The sequence below is a fragment of the Hemitrygon akajei genome, chromosome 23, assembly GCF_048418815.1.
Source record: "Hemitrygon akajei chromosome 23, sHemAka1.3, whole genome shotgun sequence".
Taxonomy (NCBI): domain Eukaryota; kingdom Metazoa; phylum Chordata; class Chondrichthyes; order Myliobatiformes; family Dasyatidae; genus Hemitrygon; species Hemitrygon akajei.
The window spans coordinates 25,222,015-25,234,380 of record NC_133146.1 but is presented as its reverse complement, the minus strand read 5'-3'; the positions used below and the strand labels follow the sequence as shown (position 1 = coordinate 25,234,380).

Genomic DNA, 12,366 nt, shown 5'->3' with positions numbered 1-12,366 from the left:
ATATAGACCAGAGGTTGAATACTTATTATCACTCTTAACAAGGGGCGTCATGGGTGAATAGCTGCCTCATGCTGTAAAATTTTGTGATTGTATGATTGTTAAAATAACAAAGATATCTTAAAACGCATTGTATTCTTATTCTGTGCCACAGTGTGATTTCATATGTATCATTGTGGAATGCTACCCTCTGCTGTAATTTTCTAATTTAGTTGAAATTTAAAGCCAGAGCAAGTTATTTGTTTTTCATTAAAAGTTGCAGTTAATCAGATAGTGAAATTCCAAGATCCCCACAATTAATTTGAAGAGCATGATAAACTGCACAAGCTAACCCTGAGTACTTGTTTCTTAACCAAATTCTCACTCACAGCTTTAATAAAAATCAGTGAATATAGACCTTTTTTTAGTGTTTAGGTTGTCATCTGTAGAAACCACCTCTCAACAATTTTTCCTAAATCATATACAGTCCTCCCAAGGTTACAACAGGGTTCCGTTCCTATGAGCTGTAACCCGCACAATTTGCAAGTTGCAAATGTAGTGAACCAAGTTCCCAAATGACTGACATGGCCTGCAACTCAACAGCAGCTGTCTTACCATCCTGGTCTCCTGAATGCTTGCTCATATGTACATTAGTTGGACATTCATAAGCTGTGCAGAGCCTGTAATTTAATTGAATAAATAGAACAATAACAAGGCATTTTACCCTATCAGTCCCTGTCATTGCTTAATTTGTATTTATGTGTTCTATCCTTCCTCCTCAATCACCATAACCTTTTAGTTCCTTCTCTTCAGTATGCTTATCTTTTCATCATTTTATCCATCTACACTTAGTGGCTACTTCATTATCAACAGGAGTGGAGCCCGGTGTGAACTTCTACTTCAAGGCTGAACGTGTTGTGTGTTCAGAGATGCTCTTCTGCACATCACTGTTGTAACGTGTGGTTATTTGAGATACTGTCACCTTCCTGTCAGCTTGAACTGACAGTGACTTGTGATTGTAAAAAAGATGTAAAAGAAGAACAAATGCACCTTTAATTGGACTCAGAATGGCTGCTGCATCCGAGTGTGCCATCTTACCAGAAGATCATAGTCTTGCTTTCTCTTACCACTTGCATACTCAGTGAACTCAGCCCATCCAATCTGTTAACCTCATCATTATAATGCTCATTTCCTTCTCAACTAATAGCTTGAACTGCCTTATAGTATAAGCAGTATTGCCAAGATGTTCACCTACTTCTGCTTCTCTTAATTGCTTCAGTTCATTTTCAATAATTAGTTCCAAAAGCAGATGTTCTCTTGATGGCCGTTACTTTTTCTACTGCCATTATATTATCATTAATGATAACTCTAGCTTCTCTTTCTCATGTTTTGCTTTTTTATCTTTATTAAATACTTCCAGTCAAGATGGTACTGAGCTGTGGGCACATCATTAGGTCACATCGTTAGCTTCTGTTGGTTGATTACACAAATGACGTATTTCACTGTATATTTCGATGCCCATGTGATAAACTAGTCTGAATCTGAATTAAATATTACAGACTCTGATCCTGGGACATTTTTTTTTACAATGTCTTAGAGTTTCTATCAGCACTGGTTCCTGGTGTTCCCCTGTTTTTAATTCTTGGATTCATTACTGAGTTTTACTCGTGCAGGGAAAGAATATTGCTCTGTCTCTGGCTTAATTTACTTTGGACGATCTTTGATCTAATAACTCATTGTTGGTTTATAACTCTTCCACTATTTGAGGAATGTCATTTTAAAAGCAATGGTGTTGAATTATTTTCTATTTAAGTTAGGTACAAAGTAATTTAGAAAACAGCGTTATAATGCCTGTGACCTTGAGTGTTATTTAATTACATCTGCCCTAATGTTTTGTTTGTTAATGCTCCTGTGAAATGTCTTGGAATATTTTTGCTGCACACAAGTGTCTATGTAATTGAAGTTATTTGCTACATCTGTCTTCTTTAACAATTGAATACAGTACTGAGGTGAGTATTTTTAATTTTCAGAAATCTTTGAATCCATCTATGCCATTCATCATCTTTGGGATTGCTGGAATGTCAGGAGGATTTTTGGGACTTCTTCTCCCAGAAACCTTAAACAAACAAATTGCAGAGTCCATAGAAGACCTCAACCCTCCTGAAGACAGAAGGAGAAAAGCAAGTTTAATTTCTTATTGTTATGTTCTCTGTCAATCTCAGATGAAGTGAAAAAGTTACAGTTCTACTTCCTGGATCTAATCTATCATTTATCTTTTTTTCAATCCAGAAGTTGTAGAGTGTCTTCTCACACAAGCATTCGTCCAAAAGCATTCAAATCAGCAGGAAAGATTGTCTAATTTTAAGTGCTGATTACATTCACACAAATTAATCTTCTGTAGCCTCTTGTGCTTTAAAAAATTCTACACTGGAAATTCACTGAACCTGTGCACAAAACTTGGGACCCTGCTGTAGATGAAACGAATCGCTGTGCCAAGTTTCCATTAATTGCACCAGGTTAGCTCCTGCTTTTGGCTACATTGACACTACATGGATCTTTTTAAACTGAAGGATTAGAATTTAAGGAATATGATCAGTATTGGGCCATAAGTTTCCTTGAGCTGGCCCAGACATTAATTAAGCACATGACTTATTCTTTAGCCTACCAACATTCCATTCCATTCCAGTTCTCATACTCCTTTCAATCCTACCTTCAAGTACATTCCATGGCAGAGCTTTTGCAGCACAGAGAATTTTGAACAACTTTCTTTCCAACCATAAATAGTCCACCCCTTCTGATTTTATAGCTCTTGCTTCAGACTCACCAACCTGAGTATCAACCCTTTTATAATTCATACATCAATAAGGTCACATCACCCTCAGCAGTGCAAACATATTGTACTCAGTATGTGCTTCTGCAAAATTCTCATCATGTGTAGAATAATTTTAATGAACCTTTACTGTCGGGGCTGCAAGCTGGTACATATTTCCTGCTGCATGGACCAGAATTCCATGTGGCAGTCCAGATGTAGACTGATCAAAACCCCATTAAATTGCAGCAATATATATTTTCCTTGGAATTTAACATCTATGCATAAAGGTTCGTGTATCATTTGTCTTCCTGACCACTTGACCTCTAGTTAATTTTCTGCCTTCTGTAAGTGCAGACCACTGTATACCAGCACTTCCTATACTATTTCTTTCCATTCTTTCTACCACATAGAATTATCTTTTATTTGTCTACCTTATTTTGGGAGAACTGTAGATGGAACATTGTCTACATTTGCTAGAGGAGGTGGTAGGGGCAGCTTCAATTTAAAAATTTTAAAAGGCATTTAGACAGGCTTATGGGTAGGAAATGTTTAGAGGGATATGAGCCAAATGGAGGCAAGGGGAATAGCTCATGAAGATACCTTAGTCACCCTGTATGTGTTGAGCCCAAGGGCCTGTTTCTGTGCTGTTTCCGTGTCTCTATTACCCCCTCATTTGTTACCATTTCGCTGACAATATCTCTTTGCAAACATTTCACATCATCCTCAGAAGTCTCTTCCTAACCAAGCTTTGTTTCTTCCATAGACATAGATACTTTACACCGGTTCTGTCCATCTCAGATAAGCTGAAGATGCTGGAAGGTGATAAGGGAACAAGGGTGGGATGACAGGTGGGAAGGGAAATGAAACTAAGTAGGAGAGGAAGAGCCTTGGAAGAGGGGATGTAACTAACCACAAGGATCAGAGGGAGAAAGACGGGAACATAGCCTGCAGTTTGCCTGAAATTGGAAATTTCAGTATTCATACCATTAGCTTGTAGATTATCCAGGCAGAATATGAAATGTTGTTCTTTTAGTTGAGCGCAGGCCTGAATCTAGCAGTGACGAAGGCTGAGGGCAGACAGGTAAGTGTGGGGATGGGGAAGGGAGTTGAAATGACATGCCACCTTGAGCACAGGATGGTCATGAAGGATAGGGTGTAAAGTGGTTGGCTGGTCTGTGGTTGTTGTCACTGATGTGGAGGAGGCTACATCATGAGCACCAAATGCAGTAGTTGCGGTTGGAGGAGGTGCACATGAATATCTGGCTCACTTGAAAGGGCTATTTAGGCCCAACTGTTGCATCTACTGTGGAGAGACTGGTCCCAACAAAAATCAAAAACTTCTGACTGGTGGTGGATGATGTGCTGGATGTGGAGGCTCTTCGAGTAAAAAATGAGCACCAGGGGATCTTTGGTGGGTGCTGGGTCAGAGAAGTTTAGGAAATGGTGGACATGGAAGTGAAGGCTTTGTCAACCACAGTAAGGAAAAGCCATATTCCTGAAAAAAGAGGGCATTTCAGATGTCAGGAATAGAAAGCCTCATCTTGAGGACAGATACAATGAAGATGGAGAAACAGAGAGAAAGTGATGGCGTCCTTGCAGAGGACTGGGTGGGAGGGGGCGTAGCTGATGTAGGTGTCTTGTTCAGTACAATGGTGCAGTTGCTAGAGCTGTTGCCTCACAGATCCAGCAGCCCAGCTTCAGTCTTGACTTCCAGTGTCATCTGTGTCAAGTTTGAATGTTCTCCCTGCAAACATGAGGTGCTCCTATTCCCTCTCCTCAAAGATGTGGGACTGGGTAGATTAATTGGCCTCTGTAAATCACTCCTCACTTGTAAGTAAGTGGTAGAATCTGGGGATAAGAGCAAAATCAGATTAGGATAAATGAGTGTTTGATGGTCATTGTGGACTTGTAGGACCAAACAGCCTGGTGCCATACTGTTTAATTCTATGAAAAGCTGATACTTCTGTAATCCGGGGTTATTATCCCCACCTGACTTGCAGCCACATTCTCCCGTCTCTAACCATTAATCATATCTAAACCACTAAATGCACAAGAGTGATTGCTTCCAGATCAAATTGTTTTTTTCTCTCTGGGGCATTGGAGTGACCTGAACTCAACTTCAGAATCGTACTCAGGTTTATTATCACTGTCATATATAACGTAAGATTTGTTGTTTTGCAAAGGCAGTACAGTGCAAAGGTATAAAATCCTATAGATTGCAATTGTAAACAGTGCAAAAAGAAGGAATAATGAAGTAATGTTTATGTTGTTAAACTCAGCAACACTAAGCCAGACTGCACGAAGCACACAGTTACTGCTGGACGTGTTATTTAGTATTGTACAGGTCTCCACACACTCCCAAATGATATAATTATGACACACAGTATGTACTGACATTCCTATCAAACCACACCACATTTTTATATTCCCAGCAATGCCCTGGTTTAAAGAGTGTAAAGTGAGTCACCTATCTGAAGTCATTTGTCATTACTGCACGCATCCCTTATGTATTCTTGGGCCAGTTTAGCTCCCAGTCCCCTATGGTCATTTTATTCTCAGCTCTCTCTCTGTCTCGTATTATCCTATTTTATCTCTGCGGCACTCTAAGAATTCAATCAAGTTCTTAAATAGTTATTACCCTGAATTTCATATATTTTTATGCAACAGTAGAACATCAAGTTCATCCCATTTAAATTGGGGGACCTTTCATTGAGTACCTTTGCTCCATCCACCACCCATTTCAGTTCCACTTCCTATTCACACATGTTGGTCCATGGCACTCCTCTACTACCACAATGAGGCCACACTCAGGCTGGAGGAGCAACACTTCATATTCTGTTGGGTAGCCTCCTACCTGATGGCTTGAATTCTGACTGACATTTCTAACTTCTGATATTATATATCTCATCTCTCCCTTCTCTTTCGATTCCCCATTCTGGTACTCCTCTCATCCCTTCTCACCTGCGCATCACCTCCTTCCAATGCTGCTCTTCCTCCCCTTTCATCATGGTCCCATCTTTAGTCCCTTACCTATCACCTCCTAGTTTCTCACTTCATCCCCCTTCCCCACCCATCCACCTTCCGTCTCACCTTTCAGCTGCCAGTTTGTACTCCTCCCCTCCTTTCCCCCCTTCTTATTTTGTCTTCTTCGCCCTTCCTTCCCAGTCCTGATGAAGAACTGTTTATTCCCACATTATAGGACTACATGCAAGCCAGTTGAAAGAATAATTTTAAGCACAGTCTTCAGGACTGTTAACGTCCTGTAATGTGGCCAGGGTTCTTTGTACATGGATAGGCTGCTCCATCTACTGAGAATGTTCAGGTAGTCCCTGGGTTATTAAAGTGTTCTACTTTTATGGAACAAGTCAAGTTTGCTAATAAGTTGGAAAATATGTCTGCACTTATACAAAATCACTCAATATGGTAACCACGTCTCCATTGAGCTGAGGTGGAAGTGACCGGTTCTGATGTCCTTTCAAACTTTATAAAAAAATCTTAACAAGTGAAGATTGAACTGCTGTTTTTCAGCAAGTCATTGGGTATATTTAAAGCAGAGGTTGATAGGTTCTTGATTAGTAAGGGCATCAAAGGTTACGGAGAGGGATAATAAATCAGTCATAATGGAATCCGATCACAAACAAGAGAAAATCTGCAAATGCTTAAAATCCGAGCAACACACTCAAAATGCTGGAGGAACTCAGGCCAGGCAGCATCTTTGGAAAAGAGTATTGTCCACTTTTCAGGCTGAAACCCTTCAGCAGGATTGGAGAAAAAAGAATGAGTAGATTTAAAAGGTGAGGGGAGGGGAAAGATAAGGCATCAGGTGAAATCTGAAGGGGGAAGGATGAAGTAAAGAGCCAGGACATTAATTGGTGAAAGAGACAGAACGCTATGGAAGAAAGAAAAGTGGAGATGAGCACCAGAGGGAGTCGATGGGCAGGTAAGGAGATAAGGTGAGAGAGGGAAAAGGGGATGGGAAATGGTGAAGGGGTGGTGAGGGGCATTACCAGAAGTTTGAGAAATCGATGTTCATGCCATCAGGTTAGAGGTTACCCATGTGGAATACAAGGTGTTCCTCCAGCCTAAGTGTGGCCTCATCACAACAGTGGAGGAGGCCATGGATAGACATATCAGAATGGGAAGTGGAATTAAAATGGGTGGCCACTGGGAGATCCTGCATTCCAAGATGGAATGGTGGAGCAGACTTGATAGGCCAAATGGTATAATTCTGCTCCTGTGTCTTAATAGTCTCCTTTCTAAAATGTCTTTATAGTAGCAGATACTCTCATTAGTACCTCTACAGGCCTAGGTCAACCTTCCTAAGTTAGGGTCCTGCTCTTCTAGCATTACCAACTATTCTACAGATTTCTTCAGAAATGCTGCCAACCCTTTTGTAGTGAATCCCTTTTCATGTTCTGGGATCTCAACTTCTAGCTGTTTTTCCAGTTCATTAAGGTCTTCATAGCTCTGATTGTCATTGTGTTAGTGATGTCTTCCTTGTTACTCTTATACTGAGGTTGATTACCAGCAGCCACCACTTTCTCCTTCATATTTTCTATTGTCTTAAAAAAATATTGGAAGTTAATGTTAAGACAACATTTCTTCCATACACCAACTTTACTTTAGTCCATGCGTGCATTTGCAATGTACTTGTGTGACTTCCAGAATTCACTTAAGGACTTGTACAGTACTGCTTTGAAACCAATACTATAATAGCCTGAGAAAATCCTTTATAAATATAGTATGCTTTAAAAGATGCAATTATACCTTCATCCAGTGGCTGGAGAATGTCTGTTGTGTTCTGTGGCATGTACTTATCCTTGGTATGTAGATGAAAATCATCCAAAAATGCAATATGCCAGATCCATGATCAATCCCCAGTAAAACCCTAAATGGCAAAATGCTGCAAGTACAGTATCGTTATACTTCAGGAACAAATAGATTCATGAACCAGTGTTCAGAAAGGGCCAATATCACCCAAACCATTTTGTTGGGCTTTCAGATGGCTGAAAGACTTGCCTTCCGAGAGCTTGAACTAATAAATAAGCAAAGGGTTATGATTGTAATCACCCACAGCTTCCTTGCCAAGCAGTAGTGTCTGTTAGGGCTGATAATGTTAGTCAAAGACAGCATAAAAACAAAAGATGGGGCATACAATATAGCAAAAATTAGTAGGTAGCTAGAGGATTGGAAATATGAAGGTAAGCTAACAAATAATATAAAAGATGATACCACAAGTTTCGTCAAATATATATAGAATAAGAGAGGTGAAATTAGATATTAGGCTGCTGGAAAATGACGCTGCTGAGGTAGTAATTGGTGACAAAGAAATGATGGACAAACTCAATAAGTATTTTGCATCAGTCTTCACTATGGAAGACACCAGCAGTATGTCAGAAATTGGACTGTCAGGAGCAGAAGTGCATGTGATTGCTGTTACTAAGGAGAAGGTGCTTGTGAACCTGATAGGTCTGAAGGTAGATAAGTCATCTGGACCAGATGGACTACACCCCAGGGTTCTGAAATAGCTAGCTGAAAAGACTATGTATGCACTTAATAGTGATCTTTCTAGGAGGAGTGGAAAATTGCAGATGTCACTCCACTCTTTAAGAAGGGAGCAAGGCAAAAGACAATTCTGAAGAGATAATCTTATCCATTGTGAAATTCTGAATGTTAAGTGAACTCTGTATTTTTCTTTGATCAAGCTTGTTCAACTACAGGAAGACACAGGATCATGAACATCGGAGACTGTGACTGAACGGATGCCTCCAATGGATGTAAGGAATGAAACCTCAGATTTGGATATCTGCGGACGTTACAGAAGATGCCAAGAGGGGTTATATAATCAGCTCAGGTCTTTTGAAATTCATTGTTTAAGATCGGTTGGTTATTCTTGGTGACAACATATTGCTAGGGGAAGAATTCGTCAGGCAGGAAAGATTTACCTCAGTTATTTATTTTGTAACATTTGTTTGGTAGCAAGTGATAAATATTTTTGTGAGATTTATAACTATACAGTTTTGCAAGTATTTTTACTTGTGACCTGGAATTTGTAAGTTTAATAATGTTGAGTATAAACTGAGTAATACAGTCTTAAAGTTTATTTTTTACATAGGGAGTATTTGTAAGCCAATGGAATATTAGTATCAAATTTAAGTATAGAATGTAAATGTAAAACTGTAGGAGCTCAGCATTATTAACCTTTTAATACAAATTGCAAAATAACTGAAAGACTTACAATGGGAATAGTATGTGGTGAACACACTTTATACTTGCTCTTCCTTGAAGTTTCCTATTTGGATGCTCAAGATTTAAGAAAACTCAGATCTGTTGACCTTTTCATGTTGATTTTGCGCTACTTCCATTTTGCACTTCTGAATTAAGAGCCCTGAAATGCTATAGTTCTGAAGTTTATAAGAAAGTTTGTTTTGCAAGTATAGTACGAATCTCTGCCTTTTTTTTTCTGTTGGTTGGATCTATGATTCAAATGACTTGGGTTATACTTCTCAAATCCAATGATATTTTCTTCACTGCGTGGTCCTAATTGCTCTCCAAAATCCTCTGTGGAAAAGTGTGAGTGTTTAGGATATCTATTGGGGAATGGCTATTTGATATCCATTTGGTATGGCGGTTACTTGGCACAGATGATTTTGCAAATCAAGAGTTAAGCCTGCAGCATTAGCTGGAGGAGGAAAGAGATGGAAATTGTTTTTTTAAAAAAACAAGAAAATCAAGTTTATACGAGTGAATCGGCAGATGCTGGAAATAAATAAAAACACAAAATGCTGGCAAAACTCAGCAGGCTAGACAGCATCTATGGGAGGAGGTAGTGACGACGTTTCGGGCCAAAACCCTTCATCAGGAATTCAAGTTTATAGTCAGTAAGGAAGAGGACCACACAAAATGGAGCACAATGAAACAGTTGGACCAATGCAAACTGTCTTTTACCATTGCAGTTTTGCACATTGTATCTGCTTCCATAGGCATAGTTCATGTTGCTCTATGAAAATAAGCGTTTATACTGTAACTTATATCTTACAATATCATTGTTAGAGTTAAAAATGGAAAGAATAATGCTTTTTCAGAAAAGAAGTTTTTTTAAACCTCCTAGCAGCTTGAAGTTAGAATGTAGTACAGCTATAAATCAGAGAGTGTTTCATACCCCTGGTGGTTACTCTTTATCAATATAAATTCCAACTGTGTGGGAACAGTAAGAATGCAACACAGTATTGCCTTGTTCTTGTCGATCTTGCCTTATGTAGAGCAGAGATGGCAGAAGTTAGGTTTTAACCAGCCTGTCCCCTTTGTAGACCCCACCCATTTCATGAAGCATACTTGGATGGCCAGTGGAAATCTGGCTCTTATTGATAAATAATAATGCAAAGACTTTGACTTTCATGTTTTGTTTCAAAACTATTGTGATTTTCTTTTGGTTTGAGTAGCCCTCAGAAGTGAGCTTATTTTAACACCCTTGTTTATGTGCTTGGTCTAAGCCAAAGCAGATACCTGACTGCATTGTACAAGTATTTAAGCGGAAATTTGTCATGTGCATTGCTTCACCATAGACTGTGTCAAAGTAAATAAAGCTATGATTAACCCACTGCAGACTAGCATTTTCTTGTTTTTACATTGTCCAAAATATTGTCAAACATTGTGTTTACTAATTTATAATGTGTGGTACAAGATGGTGATAAATACTAAGAACTGGGCTTAAAATTATCAGCAGTTTGGAAATCTGCTTGAACTTTATCTTTAGGGTTTGGAAGATCAAAGTTGATCAACTAAAGGAGGAAAAAGAAATGACTGTGTACCTTTGCAACCTCAGGACCTCCCAAAATATTTTATAGTTGTTGAAGTACAATGAAATTCTTAGAAAGACTGCAGTCAGTCTGTGTGAAATGTTTTCCTACAAGTAACAGTGTGAATGTAAGTAGATTACCTGTTTTGGTGGTGTTAGTTGAAAATCATATGTGGCTAGAACATTGAAGAAACTTCAAAATGCAAAAAGACCTTGTTTCAATATCTCATCTGCAAGATTGCAGCTCCAAAAATGCAGCATTTCACTGTGTCTTCAGTGAAGTTTCAGTTTAAATTTTGAACTCACAACAAATCACAGTAACACTATAGATAATGGTACACTGGAGACTTTAGTGGTGTCAGACTAGCAGATTTTCCAAACTGTCGGATGTCTGCAGAGGGGGAGATTGTGGAGTGAGTTGGAGACAGTTCCATGTGGATTTTAAGTGTCAGATTTAAAACTTGACCAAGGCTTGTCAGGACCTGTCTGTGGAGTAGGAGAATATGGAGTGAATTGGAGGCAGTTCCTTGTGGACTTTATATCTAAGGTTTAAAAGGAGAGCTGGAGATTGCTTGAGTTATTAGTAACTTTTCAACAGCCAACAAAAAGAAGCAAGGTGTAAGTGGAGTAACACACACAAAATGCTGGTGGAACGCAGCAGGCCAGGCAGCATCTATAGGGAGAAGCGCTGTAAGTGGAGTGCCCATTGTGGTAGCAGCCATTGTTGGAGTGGGCCAGTGTTAGAATGGTCAGGCTTTGGCTCAACAGGCTTCAGCGAGAGCAGGTGGGGCCAAGGGTTTGGAATAATTTACTTGATTGTAGAATTTAAGCTTAGGAAGTGTCACAAATGTAGGCAGGATTGTAGTTAAGGCAGTGGAATGCTCCTTCTGTGAGATGTGGGGTTGCAGGATACCCTGATGACTACATCTACAGGAAGTGCTCTTGACTGACAAGACCAAGGAACTAGAGATGGATGTCCTCAAGACCAACTAGGAGGCTGAAAACATCATAGATTAGACTTTTATTCAGGTGGTCACACCGGGAGTGTAGACTTCAGATAGCAGGTGGGTGACCATCAGAAGAAGTAAGATGAGTAAGCAGTCAATGCAGGGTTCACCTATGGTAATTCCCCACAGCAACAAGGATACCCCTTAAAATACTGCTGGGGTTGGGGTGGGGGAATGTCAGGGCACAGCAGCAGCAGCCAGGCCAGTCGCACTAGGGTAAAGCCAGGTAGATAAGAGACTTGATAGGGGATGGACAGGATGTTCTGTGGCTGCAAAAGAGACTCCAAGATGGTGTATTGCCTCCCAGGTGTTAGGGTCCAGGATGTCTCAGCGCAGTTGCAGCCACAGAACATCCTGTCCATCCCCCTACCAAGTCTCCTATCTAACTGCATAAGATTCTCAAGAGGGAGGGTGAGCAGTCGTGATGCACATTGGCACCAATGACATGGGTAGAAAGGGGGAAGAGGTCCTGCACAGTGAGTAAAGGGAGTCAGGGAAGAGACTGAAGAGCAGAACCTTGAAGGTAGTAATCTCTGGATTTCTCCCAGTGCCACATGCTAGTCGGGGCAGGAATGGGATGATAGTACACATGAATGAGTGACTGAGGAGCTGGTGCAGGAAACAGAGTTTCAGGTTGGAACCTTTACTGGGGCTGGGGGTGACCTGCGCAATTAGGTTGGACCTAAACTGGAGGGCAACCAGTAACTCCGCTGGGAGGTTCGCAAGTGCTACTCGGGAGGGTTTAAACCAGTTTGGCAGGGGGATGGGAACCA

The 12,366-nt window shown here is 40.2% G+C and overlaps 1 protein-coding gene across 2 annotated transcripts in view; it reads left to right on the top strand.

The window, feature by feature from the left end:
• Nucleotides 1-10,388, top strand: part of slc22a15 (solute carrier family 22 member 15) — a 52,214-nt gene extending 41,826 nt beyond the window's left edge. For both annotated transcript variants that reach the window (XM_073027226.1, XM_073027227.1), the window contains exons 11-12: nt 2,007-2,156; nt 8,494-10,388. In XM_073027226.1, coding sequence (XP_072883327.1) covers nt 2,007-2,156; nt 8,494-8,526 — 183 coding nt within the window. In that variant the 3' untranslated portion in view covers nt 8,527-10,388. The remainder of the gene's footprint in view (nt 1-2,006; nt 2,157-8,493) is intronic.
• Nucleotides 10,389-12,366: the final 1,978 nt, after the last annotated feature.